We start from the raw sequence: 14,071 nt of genomic DNA, 5'->3' as shown, positions 1-14,071 counted from the left end.
CGAATTTTTTAAAATAACAGCCCCTCGGAACTGGAGAACGCATGTCAGGCGCCACAGCATGACTTGGGGAGGTGACAGGAAGCTGAGAGGGAGGTGGGAGCGCCTCAGTTTCCCCACAGTGAAACAGGACAACACAGAGCCCAGGGTTAGCGATGTGATAAAGCAATCAGATAGTGCCAGGCCCAGAGACAGCGTGCAGATAGCTCAGCTGCCGGGCTTAGGGCAACTTCCGACGCTCCCTGGGGTTTCGGTGCTTCAGGGGTGTGTGTGAGGGTTCTGTCCTGACCTCTGGGAGCACATCCCATCCCTTCTCCATTCTCAGCCCAACAAAGAGCAGAACAACGAGGCCGACCCCGGGCAGCGGAGATGGGGGTCTGCCTTCCCCAACCTGTCAACAAACGTGCTGGTCTGGCCGACACAGCCCAGGAGGAACAACCGGGGGCTCAGAGACACCTGGGAGACCCTGAGCACCACATAACCGAAGGGATGCAGACTTGAGGAACTCTTCAGAGCTGTCAGCTGACCAGGAAGGGGGCAAAGCACGTGGCATCTCCGAGTCCGTGTGGTCCTCAACCCCTCCACCCCCAGATTTGAGACAAGTCGTGAACACCTCCCATTCTAGGACACACTGGCCACTGGGAAGGTATGACATTACGATTTATAATAAGAAATATGTATTTGGTCTTCCCTCCACTTCTGACACAGAGCTTCTAAAATCCTTGGAATGTTCTAGTGATAAGAGTGATATTCATAACAAGCCCCTCTCAGTCATACCTAAGTTTATGTTAATGAGGTGGCTTGGAATGCACCTAAGGATGGGGGCTGGCTATCAGGGAAACCAGCCAGCTGTGATTAGAAGGTTGGAAACTTCAGTCCCACCCCTTGACCTCTGGGGAGGAAACAGAGGCTGAAGGTTGAATCAAGCACTAATGGGAATGATTTAATCAACCATTCCCTACATCCTCCGTAAAACCCCAAGAGGATGGCGTGCAGAGAGCTTCCAGGTTGGTGAGCAGATGCAGGGGCCGAGAGAGTGGCGAGCTCGGACAGGGCGCAGAAGCTCCTTGTCTCTTCCCCATACCTTGCCTTATGCATCTCCTCCATCTGGCTCTTCCTGAGTTATACGTATCTTTTTATAATGAACCGGGAATCTGGGGAGTAAAATGTTTCTCTGAGTTCTGTGAACCACTCTGGAAAATTGATTGAACCCAAGGAGGGGCGCATAGGAACCTCTGATCTAGAGCCGGGCGGTCAGAAGCACAGGTGACAGCCTGGACTTGGGATTGGCATCTGAAGCGGGTGCGGGGGTACAGTCTGGCGGGACTGACCCCTTAACCTGTGGGACGTGATGCTGCCTCCAGGTAGGGAGTGTCAGAACTGAGTTAAATTGGAGGACACCGGATCAGTGTCCACTGACAAGTGGAGAACTGTCTGTTGATGTGGGAAAAAACACATACCGGAGAAGGTGACAGTCCCAGGCTGCCATCCTGACCAGCTCCCACCTGACCCTCACCAGCTCCCAGCTTGGTTTCCTTATGGAGACACAAGGCCACACCCTGACCATGGCAGGGTCTATAGGCTTTATAGAAAGGGCCCTGCCAGGGCCAGGCTGGCCAGGGAAAGGTGCTGCATACACAGTCATGGATACTCTCCCATGGGAGAGAAGGGGCACAGCAGCAGCCCTTAAGAGCACGGCTAGGCACCTGCCCCATGATGATGGAGCACCTACTGGGTGCCAGGCCCCATGCTGAGCACAGGAGAGAGCAATGGACAAAGCAGGTCAGCGGCTCTGCTCTGGTGGCACTGATGTTGAGGCAGGGGGAGAGAGAGAGAGAGACCATCAAGAAAATATGAGGGGGCTTCCCTGGTGGCACAGTGGTAAGAGTCCACCTGCCAATGCAGGGGACACGGGTTCAAGCCCTGGTCCGGGAAGATCCCACATGCCGCGGAGCAACTAAGCCCGTGCGCCACAGCTACTAAGCCTGCGCTCTAGAGCCCGCGAGCCACAACTACTGAAGCCTGCATGCCCTAGAGCCCACGTGCCGCAACTACTGAGCCCGTGCGCCTAGAGCCCGTGCTCCGCCACAAGAGAAGCCACCGAAATGAGAAGCCTGTGCACCGCAACAAAGAGTAGCCCCTGCTCATCGCAAGTAGAGAAAGCCCGCACGCAGCAACAAGGACACAACGCAGCCAAGAATAAATAAATAGATAGATAAATAGATAATTAATTAATTTTAAAAAGAAAATACAAGGGACTTCCCTGGTGGTCCAGTGGTTAAGTCTCCGCACTCCCAATGCAGGGGGCCCGGGTTCAATCCCTGGTCAGGGAACTAGATCCTGCATGCTGCAAGTGAAGATCTCGCATGCTGCAACTAAAGGAGCCCACATGTGGCAACAAAGATCCTGCATGAGGGAACAAAGATCCCGCGTGCCGCAACTAAGACCCGGCACAAATAAATAAATAAATAAATATGTATTAAGGGAATAAAAAAAGAAAATATGAGAACAGGATGGTGCCTCGTAACGCACACTGCAGAAGAACTAAGGCAGCAGTGACGGGGGGGGCGGAGGGGCTTTGGGGGGGGGTCTCACCCAGGGGAGGAGGAGGGGGAGGATGGGGCAGGGTGTTCCAGGCAGGACGCACAGTGAGGGTGAAGGTCCAGAGGTGGGAACCATCGAGCTGGTCCTGGGGATGAAAAGGAAGATCGTGGCACCAGGAGGAGGTGAGGGCCCAGAGGCCAGCAAGGCCCCGTGGGAGCCACGAAGCCTCAAGGAGGCTGAGACCCAAGCCCTGACACCCCCTCTCCGGCTCCTGTGAGCACCGGCCAAGGTCAAGGCTGGGAGGGGAGGCTCGTGCACACTCCACACAAGAACAGTCCCCAGCACCCAGGGTTTACGAGGTCCAGGGGTGGTTCCCAAGGAGGAGCAGGGTTCCCCCGTGAGCCACCAAACGTGCTGGTGGCTGCGGTCTGACGTAATTTTTAAACTAAGCCAATTAAAAGTCATGGCTCACTGAGACCAACCTGGACGAGGAGAAGCAGGGCGCCACTGGGCGCTGCAGAAGTCAGAGAATTAGGAACGTATGGTACCAGGGACTCCAGACCCTACAGGAGGCGACAGCCACACCACAGACTCGTGGGGTGCCAGGGCCACGAGGGAGACACCACTACCACCCCCATTCTACAGATGAGGAGGCCGAGGCACAGAGAGGGAAGCTACTTGCCCGACGTCGCGGATAGGAAGGGGTGGCAGTCTGGCTCTGGAGTCCTGTCCCTGAAAAGCACCTGAACAAAACTTTAATCTCTAGGAGCAGTGCAGCCCCGCGTAGCCCCTAGAAAGCTCTAAAGCCCCAGCCATCACCAAGTCCCACACTGCGCTCAGCTTCCTCCCTCTTATCAGTGTCACCCCCAGCCCTGGTGCCTTGGTGACCGTCACCTGGACTCCCCACCTCGAGATCACTGTAGACTCTGCCCTCACCACCACAGCACCGCCCTGGGCCAGGCCCCAACACCTCTCACCTGGCGCCAGGCCCACCTCTCCCTGGCCTCCCCACCTGCACTCCTGCGCCTGTCCATCCCTCCTCCACAAGGCAGCCGATGGGCTAAGCCGGTCTCTCCACACCCTGAATGCCACTCGGGTTCCCAATGCCTGAACCTGTTATCACACCTGCCAGGATGTGCCACCTGCCTCCCGGGCCCTCCCCAGCCTCACCTCACAGCTTCACAACACAGCTGTTGCCCTGCCTAGAATGTTCTCCCCGGGACCCTGGCCCAAAGTAGATCCAATATCTGGTATACTCTCCCACAGTCCCCTGTGCTTTCCCCTCTCAGCTGGACCATAGCAACCCCGCGTGTGCTGCACCCAACAGGCTGAGCTCAGGGAGGGCCGGGACCCTCGGAGTGTTCACGCTGCCTCCCTGGCATCGGCCAAGGCCCAGCTCACATCTGCTTGGGACATTAAGAGACTGAGAAGGGACTTTCCTGGTGGTGCAGTGGTTAAGAATACTCCTGCCCATGCAGGGGACACGGGTTCGAGCCCTGGTCCAGGAAGATCCCACATGTCACGGAGCAACTAAGCCCGTGCACCACAGCTACTGAGCCTGCGCTCTAGAGTCCGCGTGCTGCAACTACTGAGCCCGCGTGCTGCAACTACTGAGCCCGCGTGCCACAACTACTGAAGCCTGTGTGCCTAGAGCCCGTGCTCCGCAACAAGAGAAGCCACCGCAATGAGAAGCCCGTGCACTGCAAGCAAGAGTAGCGCCCGCTCGCTGCAACTAGAAAAAGCCCGCGTGCGGCAACGAAGACCCAACGCAGCCAAAAAAAAAAAGAGAGAGAGAGAGAGAGACTGGGAATGCCATGGTCTGTGGGGGGAGAGTGTGCAAGTTGGGACACAGCAAGGAGCACTCCCACATGGGACACCCTGGACCCCTCTCCCCCCAACACAGCCCCAGCCCCAGCCCAACAAGATGCAACTCTATGTCTCCATCTTCACGGCTGCCACCCCATCCCTACTTCCTGGGTCCCCCTGCCCCAGAGCTGGTCCCTGTGGTCTCTTCTCCACCAGTGGCCACAGGATCTGGTCAAACCACACCTCGGCCTAAGGCCACACTCCCCCAGAATGAGTTTAAGACTGGGCTTTCAAGATGGCCCTCCCATGTGCCCTCAGGCAAGTGGCTTGGAAGCTTCAGTTCCCTCCTCTGTAAAGTGGGGTGACAGGAATGGAGATTTCAGCATCCTCCGGGGCAGGCGCTGGGCAGATGTGCTCCCACAGGGCTGTCACTTGTCACGTGCTTCTCCTCTCTCCCCCATCAGAAGGAATTTCAGTTCCTCCAGCAGGCCACACTGGGCATCACTGCCTCAGGGTGTTCACACGTACCACTCTCTGCTAGGAGGGAGAGTTTCCCCTCTCGCAACACACCCCAAAGCACCTGTCAGCCTCGGCTCAAACATCACTTCCTCCGAGAAGCCCTGTGATGCTCCCAACCGATGGACCGAGTCACCCCACCACCACCACACATATTCGCATCTGGTGAGGGCCACGTCTATGTGTCTCCCTCCTGCTCTCGACCCAAGTCTCCCCCTACACTGTCCCTCAGCACTAAAAGAAGTACCAAGAGGCAAGGTGACAGGTGGTGGCAGCATCCCTGGTCCTGCTCAGCACTGTGTCCCAGCCCTGCACCAGCTTGTGGCATGCAGCAAGCGCCCACTGGATTATTGCTGGGTGACAGCCACTGGGGAGGTAGGTGATGGGGGAGCCCTCCCGCCAGGACAATGCCACAGACCTTCTATTGCAGGAAGCCAGCCAACCTGTTCCCCAAACAGCAAGCTGTCCCCAAACAGGCTGGCAGCAAGCACAAAACCACAGCCATTGGGATGGCACCACTCGGCAAGGGCCTGGAGTGTGCCAGGCGCTGTTCTACGGGCTGCACGTGTACTGAATAATACGGTCTTCATGGCAACCGACAAAGGCAGTACTATTATTATCTTCACTGTCCAGACAGGAAACACAGCTGTGAGCAGCAGTCCCTCCCCAGGGGCCAGACAGCCAGTAAGCTACAAAGCCAGGATCTGAACCTGGGCAGTATTAGCTCTCAGCCCCCACCCACCAGGGCAGAGGTTTTCCCAATGTAGTCAGGGGCCAAAAGCATCAGCATGACCTGGGAACTCATTAAAAATGCAGATTCTCACCCCTCCACCCTCCACCAACCTACTGAATGTGAAACAGAAACCCAACGGGCCAAGCCCTATGTGACTCTGATCCCGCAGACATCTGAAAACCTGCGGCCCTCCCGCTGCCCTTCCTGGCACAGCTGACTGCACACCTGAACCCAGAGGAGGCAGCCCATTGGCTCGCCCCTGGCGGGCGCTGGACCAATCAACTGCCGTCTCTCACTGGTGTCCCGCCCTCCTGCAGGCAGATTGGGTGAAGGCCCGGAGGATGAAGGTGCGATGAAGGGACTAGAACCAGCTGAGAGTGGAGTCTGAGGTCTGACCCCACCTGGGTACTCATCCCAGGTGAAAGGCAGGTAAGCTGCTTAAACCTCAGTTTCCCAATCTGTAAAATGGGAATATGTCAGCTGCCTTCCCAGAGTGCGGGTGTTTAACATGGCCTGTGGTGACGCTGGCACACCGAGTGCGGAACGGACCATGGCTGACATTCCAGGTCAGTGGGGAAGCAGCACGGAGACCCCTGGGGGCTCTGGAGAGAAGAGAGGCCCCACCCCCAACGGCTCCCCTCTCCCCCTCCAGCCTCTGACCTGAGATGCTTTACAAGGAAGCCAAGTGGGTTTCAAGCTGTGAGACATGCCCATGTCATGTCAGACTTGTGTGGGAAGAACGGAGGCCGCCGAGGGGAGGACAGAAAAAAATCTACATGTGGGCCATTCTATATTCAACAGGCCGGGTCTCTCCCAAAAGTCAGTGTTGTAGTTTAAAAAGAAACGGTGGGGATGCTGCTCTAATGAAAAGAGGAGACACGACAATGAAGGGTAGTGTGGGACTGATCAGAGCAGCTGTAGAACCAGCCAGGGAAGATATCTGGGGGACAAGTGGCAACATGGGTATGGACTGGGTGTAAGATAACAGGCAGAAATGATGCCTTTTCTTGGGTGTGGTTCTGTGAGTGTTAAGAGAGTGTCCTTATTGCAAAGGGAGATGCACTGAAGCATTTTGGGTTGACATGTCACAATGTCTGCTATTGATTTTGCAAGTGTTCAGCAGAAACGTGTCATCTACGATAGAGCCAGAAATATGGCACCTGGCGGCCTGGTCACAGCTGAGGATGCTGGGGGTGGGTGGGGGTGCTCAATGAACTGTGCTTCAGCTTCCCTGCAGACAAGGAAAAAGTGAATTCAAACCCGAACGGCAGCCTAGGACCCGAGACTCATCAGAAGGCCCCTGGCTCCCGCTGGGCACCGCATCCACGTTCGTTTCCTGTTTGGGCTACAAGCCACCCCGTCGTACCTGTTTTTGAGAAGATGAGCTGCAGGATGAGAGGCCGCCGAGTGACGATTCCTGAACCTCGGGGAAGGAAGTCCCTGTGGGAGGGGAAAGGGTCAGAAATTACTCACGAGGCCGGCTTGCAGGGGGCAGGAAGTGTGGCCACACGGAGTGGAGCAATCCCCTCTTGCAATCTGGGTGATCTCAGCAAAGACACCAACCCCAGCAGGGCACCAGGGAACGCTCTGGCCTTGGAGGGTCCTGAGGCCACAGAGGAATGGGGGAGGGGCTGGATTGAAGGTTAGCGACAAACGGAACCATTTCCCTCCAGCTGGCTATGCTCCGGCCCCAGCATGCCCAAAGAGCCCTTTCCCTGCCAAATATTTGGACCCCCAGACCCAAAAGAGATCAGTACATTTCTTTTTTTTTTTTTTTTTTTGCCACACTGTGTGGCATGCAGGATCTTAGTTCCCTGAACAGGGATCGAACCCATGTCCCCTGAGGTGCAAGTGTGGAGTCTTAACCACTGGACTGCCCGGGGAAGTCCCCAGATCAGTACATTTCCTACCTACATTTTTTAAAGTAATAGAATGCCATACATATGATATAAAGACTAAAATAAAAGGAAAATATTTAATGACAAAACACGATGTGTTTCATGTCCCAAAAAGACAAATCGATAGAGGCGGGGAGTGGATCAGTGGTTGCCCCAGGGGTGGGAAACTGAGAGCGGAGAGCTTTCTGGAGTGATGGAAATGTCCTAAAGCTGGACTGTAGTGCTGTTTACTAATACTTACTGTACATTTACTAAAAATCACTGCATTTGAAATGGGTGAATTTCCTAGCATGTAAATGATCCCTCAATAAAGCTGTTTAATAAAAATATATATATATGCTATGTATTTCATTTTGGAAATACACAGGCACTACCTGCACTGACTTACACTAATACACCTGGATTCATGCAAAGTGGGAAAGCCGGGAGCCACCCTGCACCATTAAGAAAGGAAAGCAAGGGAATTCCCTGGCAGTCCAGTGGTTAGGACTCTGCGTTTTCACTGCTGAAGGCCCAGGTTAGATCCCTGGTGGGGGAACTAAGATCCTGCAAGCCGCATGGGCGCGGCAAAAAAAAAAAAAAAAAAGGAAAGCAAAAGAGCAGGGGTCCGGGCAGGCACAGAGGCAGCAACATTTTCAGAGATCACCAAAGCCAGGCAAAGGATTCTTTGTTGTTCCATGTAAAATGGAGAAAGGTTCTAGGCTCAGGGAATTTTAAACAAGTTTTGCACCCAGATAAACATTCGGATTATCTGAAATTTGTGCAGAACGCTGGGCAGGTGTGTTTCATACAGGCAAGCATCCTTGGTGCCACCCCACTCCCCAGAACTGTGACAACCAGTGTCTCAGGGGCACCCTACCTGTATCGAGAGCCCCAGAGGAGGTTGCTGGTTCTCAGCATGGGCTGGGTGTCAGAACCCCTGGGAACCTGTTAGCCCAGTGGGCGGAATGAGGGAGGAGGCGCGCCCTCACCGCACGCCATGCACTATGAGGGTCGCGCCCCATCAGCCTGTGGGCGGTCCCACCACGCTTATGCAATGCCTCCTCTGGCTGGGCACAGGGACACGGCAGTGACCATGCAGCAGGTCGGCCTGTGAGATGAGGGACATCCCAGAGGCAGATCGGCCCTGGAGGTCCTATGGGGGCACCGCTGCGAGCAGCAGAGTCGGGCGCTAGAGTGGACGAGTGAACGGGCCCAGAGAGGGGTCGGGTGACGGTGGTGCTGGAGGTCACGGGGAGAAGGCTGGTCATCATTCTTAGAGCAAGGCCACTTGCTGTCACTGTTGAGGGACAGTCAGATCATAACCCTGTGTGCTTTTAAAGGTATGTGGCTTTAAAAGACCCCTCTGGGGACTTCCCTGGTGGTGGTCCAGTGGTTAAGACTCTGTGCTTCCAATGCAGGGGACACGAGTTCGATCCCTGGTCAGGGAACTAAGATCCCACGTGCTACGTGGCACGGCCAAAAAATAAAAACAATAAAAAATAAATACAATAAAAGACCCCTCTGGCAGCTTCAGGGGTGAGGGTGGGAGCCAAGAGGCAGGCAGGAGGCAACTGCACTGGTCAAGGTGAGCGATGACGGGCTGGATTGGGGGATGGCAGGGACACAGAGGGCAGTTGACAGACACTGGAGAGAGTCAAGAAGAGCTGAGGAGACAGCCAGCCATGACTGGGGAACAGGTTGGGTGGAGAAGACCCATGCAGGAAGGGAAGGGCCAAAACAGAGGGAAGAACGCCCCAAGGGCACGCACAAGCCCCGGGGGGATGAAGCCCACAGCCCCTGGCGGCATGGTCAACCCTCCACACCTCGGATGCTACCCATGGAGCCTCATTCCTGAGGATGACAAAGAACCCGTGGGCCACCCTGCCCTGCTCGGAGTACTTCACACCTGCTTCACGCAGGCAGCGTGACACCCTGAGCGTGACTCCCATTCTCCCATTTGGCAGATAAGAAGACTGAGGAGCAGCAAGGATTTGTGACCTGGCCAAGGTCACAAGCTCGTTCACTCAAGTATTACTCACACCTACTGAGCACCTTGGAGGTGCTGGGGACACCAGTGCCAACCTCCTGATGGGAACCACGTGAGACGCTGTGGGTGGGGACAAAGAAGACACATCATGGGGGTAAGAGGGCTTTGGTCAGTGACCAGACAAGACAGGAGCAGCATGTGAATGGAATCCCCAACGTCCCACCCGTGCGGCTCCTCCACGCTGTCGTGTGTGATCAGGGCTGGTTCCTTTTCCTTGCCGACCCGTGCGCCACCGCGTGGACGGTCCACAATCTGTGCATCCACTCGCAAGCTGATGAGGCTTTTGGTGGGGAGCGAGGGGTTGTCTTTCCAGCTCGAGGGCCGTTACAAATAAAGCTGCTATGAACATTCTTATCCGTGCCTTTTGTTGACATATGCCCTTGTTTCTCTTGCTGAGTCACAGGGCAGACCTAACCTTGAACAGGCAAAACTAGTTTCTGCTGATAGAAATCAGAGCAGTTGGTCCCCTCTGGGGGAACCGACTAGAAGGGGCAGGAGGGGACTTTGTGGGGTGATGACAACGCCCTCTATCTTGATCTGACCAGTGCATGCATTTATTTTAAAAATGAAGGTGTACATATAAGATTAGGACAATTTACCATATCTAAGTTCAATCTCAAGGTCACAAGCACAAGGAGGTCCAGGAACACGCACTTGCGAAGACTCAGATACAAAGCACAGAGAGAACACTCCATTAAAATTTGCCCACAGAAACATTATAATCTTACTAGTTTCCCAGTAATAGCTCAGAGGTAAAGAACTTTGAAGCCCACGGGGGAGACTAATTATATTATGGCCCATTCACTGTGCAGCCACACACACGTGTACACACACACACACCCAAAAACAACAACAACAAAAAAGAGCTTTTTATCTCCTGACACGGAACTTCCTTCCGGGTGTATTAAGTGAGGAAAACAAAAGGTGTGGAAGAGTGTGTTTTGTAAGTAAATAAAAAGCCTCAAAACAGAGCCCAGGGTGGTTGGGGCCTGTTGCAGGGGGTTAGGGTTGGGGGCAAGAGTCATTGCACTGTTCTGGAACATCTCTGAATTCTGCATCATCCACATGGATGACTGACTCCAAAAAAAATTTTTTTTAAGAGTAGCTAACAGTTGTCGAGAACTCACTGTATGCAAGGCAAAAAGCTGAGAACTTTCCGTGCCACTTAACCCATTTAACCATGACAAGATTCAACAAGGTGGTCTGTGAGCTCCATTTTATGGAGCTCACTAGGCCACTAGGCCCAGAGGTTGGGCGCCTGCCCACGGTCACTTGGCAACCAGGGGTGGCAGGAGTGTAGACTGAAACCCGTGGGGTCTGAGCTTCTGACCACCAAGGCCCCCGGCCTCTGGGCCTGCATGTCTGCCATGGAAGCTACAGGCATCTCCCCGGCAAGGACCAGGCTTTCTGCCACTGGTGTTGACACGTGCTGTCCTGTGACTGCTCTGGGTATGTCCAGGGGGCCCAGGCACCGTGAGCACAAGGGTGACACCACACACAACAGACAATGCGAGCCTCAGAGGAACACAAGGGCCAGCGTGATGAGCGCTCTGGGCCCTCGCGGGGGAAGGCTGCGACTTGGGCTGGGACTTGGTGGTGAGTGGGAAGGTCAAGTGGAGGGTGAAGGAGGAAGAGCCCGAGGGGGAGAAGGCTGAAGGCTGGGCAGGTGCGTGGGACCATGCACGCCAGGCTGGGAGTGCCAGGAGCCCTGAGATCCGTCCGATTGTGTATCCGGAAGCCACCGGACTGCAACACCCACCCTCAGCCTCAACAGTCCCTGAAAAGCAGCCCCCCAGAAATCTCCGAGGGGCTCAGTAAGGAGAGGCCTGCCCGGCTGTGCCGTAAGGCCCACCCACAGGGTTTCCTGGCACCCAGAAGCGGGAGCACTCTTGGGGCCCTCGTGGCCTGGGTGGTGGAAGGAAACCGCCTCCCCCAAGCAGCTCTGCCTGCAACATTGACTGTCCACTTATCAGGAGGCGACTTTCAAGCCTGTCATCAGCTTCCTCCTCCCTGACCCCACCCACATTCCACTGGTCACCAAGTCCCTCCCTCTGACTCAAAGTGCCCACCCCCTCCTCTCTCTTCCCAGCTGCTACAAGGGCCACTGTGCCCCGAGGTGGCCCTGCATACTGTGTGACCTTGGGCCAGCTTCCCAGCCTCTCTGATCTGGGTTTCCTAGTTAGTAATGGGGAAACTCCTCTCACCTCAGAGGGCAGCTAGGTAGCAGACAAACAGGCCCCCCATGACTCGCGCCCCACAGCTCTGGCTCAAACGACACCTCCCTAGGGAGATTTCTCCCACCCTCATTCACAGCTCCAACACCCCCCATCTTCCTCCCGTGCCTCATTTTTCTCCAAAGCACTAACCCCTTGTATGTCACTTATCTGCTTCTTGTCTGCCCCTCACCACCCCCATGTCAGCTCCCCAGAACAGGATCTGGGGTTTATTCTGCTCCCTGGTACACAGTAAGTGCTCAATAAGTGTTAACTACGGTCATTTCAGCACCATCCCTGGCCTCTAATCCATTGGGCCCACCCCTGGTCCCAGGCTTCTGACCCATGCTCCTCCCAGGCTATATGTGGTTATCCCCCTAAAACAGAGACCTGGGCCTCCAAGCCTCCCTCCTGCAGAGGTCTCATGACCAATCCCAGGTTTGACAGGGTCCCCCACCTGCCCATCCCACCCCCCCGCCAGGGCTGCCCCCTCGTAGCCGCCCCCCTCCCACCGGCCCCAGCCTCTGGGTTCTTCCCTGCACTGCTGGCCTCCAAGCCTTTGCAAGGGCTGTTCCCTCTGCCTTCCTCTCAGGCTCTGCAGATGCAGTGGTTTGCACCTCTCCCTCCCAAAGGCATGCCCCTTCCCACTACCACCAACTTGGCCTCCAGTGGAGGTCTAGTCCTGTGTCAGGATGGGACTTCTTCACCTAAACTGGTCACCACTGGATCTCCAGCACCTAGAACAGAGCCTGTCATACAGCAGGTTCTCATTAAATGTTGAATGGACAGGAGGAACATGGACGCCGGAGCCAGACGGCCTGGCTTCAAAGCCCAGATCTGCTCCCACCCTGGGCAGGTCTCTGTCCTCTCTGGGCACTGGCCCAGCCACCTGTGGGATGGGAGGATGCCGCCCATCCCCCGGGATACGTGACCTGGCAAAAGTCACTTCACCCTCTTGGAGCCTCAGTTTCCAGGCTCTAAAATGGGCTGCCTCTCCCTAGAAGGTGATGAGGGCTCCGGGAAAGGCAGTAGGGGGCAGGGAGGGGAAGGGCGCAACAGGAGGTGGCACCGTGGGCCACTCAGAAGCCCAGGCTGTTTATTTACTGTCTTCTGAATGGAGCACAAGGCCTCTCCAGGAGCACTTTGATTTGCAGTACCCAGGAGGGTGGAGATGCAGGAACAAAGGAGACCAAAACCCCAGGAGAGGGAAAACAAACACAAAAGCCGGCAGAGGATGAGTCAGCCGGAAGCCAGAGCCTGTGAGGGCCCAGGCAAGGGCCCCGGGCTGGGATCCCCTCCTCCTCATCAGTTCCTCAAGGGGTCACCCAAAGCCTCAGTGGGGCTGGGAGACCTCACACAATGCCAGCCACAGGAAGAGCCCCTGGGCAGAAGCACATGCCCCAGGGTCATGTCCGGCCGACTCTCTCAGGCTCTCACAAGAGCCCACACCCTGGCCGCCCACCCGGCCCAGCTCTAACCCCATCTTAGGTAACATCTCAGTAAACCCTCTAGCAACGCCAAAGGAATGATGTCAGGGTCAATACCCCCATTTCACAGATGGGTAGACTAAGGCTCAGTTTCGAGACCTGTGAAAGCCACTCAGCAAGGAAGGAGCAGAATCAGGATGGGAACCTGGGTGGGACACCAAGGAGGCAGAGCCCCCAGTCACCCCCACCTGCCTGGGGGGACTCCTCTGTAGTTTTGCTACAACAGAAGTAGAGGTCATCATCGCTCAGTCTCCGAGGCCGCAACATCCGGCCTGTGCACACCCCCTTGGTCCCTGCCCTGGCCCCTGCCTCGTCCACGTCCCCTCTCGATACCATCCAACAGTAACCAGCGGTTACCTGGAGCCCCGCCTGCACTCAGTGTCCCTAGGCAGGTGCCACCGTGTCTTTGTGGTCCCCCCAAGGGCCAGGTACAGTGATTATGCCCCTGACTCAGACCACAGACCAGGGGCTCCTCCTGTCTCCCATCCCCCACCCCGCCAAGCGGCAAGTCCTGCAGGTTCCACCTCCAAATGGAGCCTGAATGGGCCTACTTTTCTCCACATCCAAGGCCTTCAGCCTGGCCCACCAGTGCTTGCCTGGACCAGTGCAGTGGCTGCCTCTCAGGCTGTCCACCACAAGTCAGGGCAGGACCCCCTCTGTTCAGAGCCCTCCCAGGGCTCCTACCTCACTCAGGTTAAAAGCCCAAGTCCTGAGGACTTCCCTGGTGGTCCAGTGGTTAAGGCCCCGCACTTCCACTGCAGGGGGCACGGGTCTGATCCCTGACTGGGGAACTAAGACCCTGCATGCCATGAAGTTTGGCCAAGGGAAAAAAAAAAAAAAAAGCTCAA

The 14,071-nt window shown here is 55.8% G+C and overlaps 1 protein-coding gene across 14 annotated transcripts in view; it reads right to left on the bottom strand.

Annotated features, from left to right (window-relative positions):
* Positions 1-14,071, bottom strand: part of DNM2 (dynamin 2) — a 92,710-nt gene that overhangs the window by 53,436 nt on the left and 25,203 nt on the right. For 13 of the 14 annotated variants that reach the window (XM_082454901.1, XM_082454891.1, XM_082454892.1 and 10 more), the window contains exon 2: positions 6,963-7,036. The exons of the other annotated variant lie outside the window; for it this stretch is intronic. In XM_082454901.1, coding sequence (XP_082311027.1) covers positions 6,963-7,036 — 74 coding nt within the window. The remainder of the gene's footprint in view (positions 1-6,962; positions 7,037-14,071) is intronic. 14 annotated transcript variants of the gene reach the window in all.

The sequence above is a fragment of the Balaenoptera physalus genome (genome assembly GCF_965194825.1).
Source record: "Balaenoptera physalus genome assembly, chromosome: 3".
In the NCBI taxonomy this organism is placed as follows: domain Eukaryota; kingdom Metazoa; phylum Chordata; class Mammalia; order Artiodactyla; family Balaenopteridae; genus Balaenoptera; species Balaenoptera physalus.
Note: the sequence above shows the minus strand (reverse complement) of the source record. Positions and strands in the feature narration are given on the sequence as shown.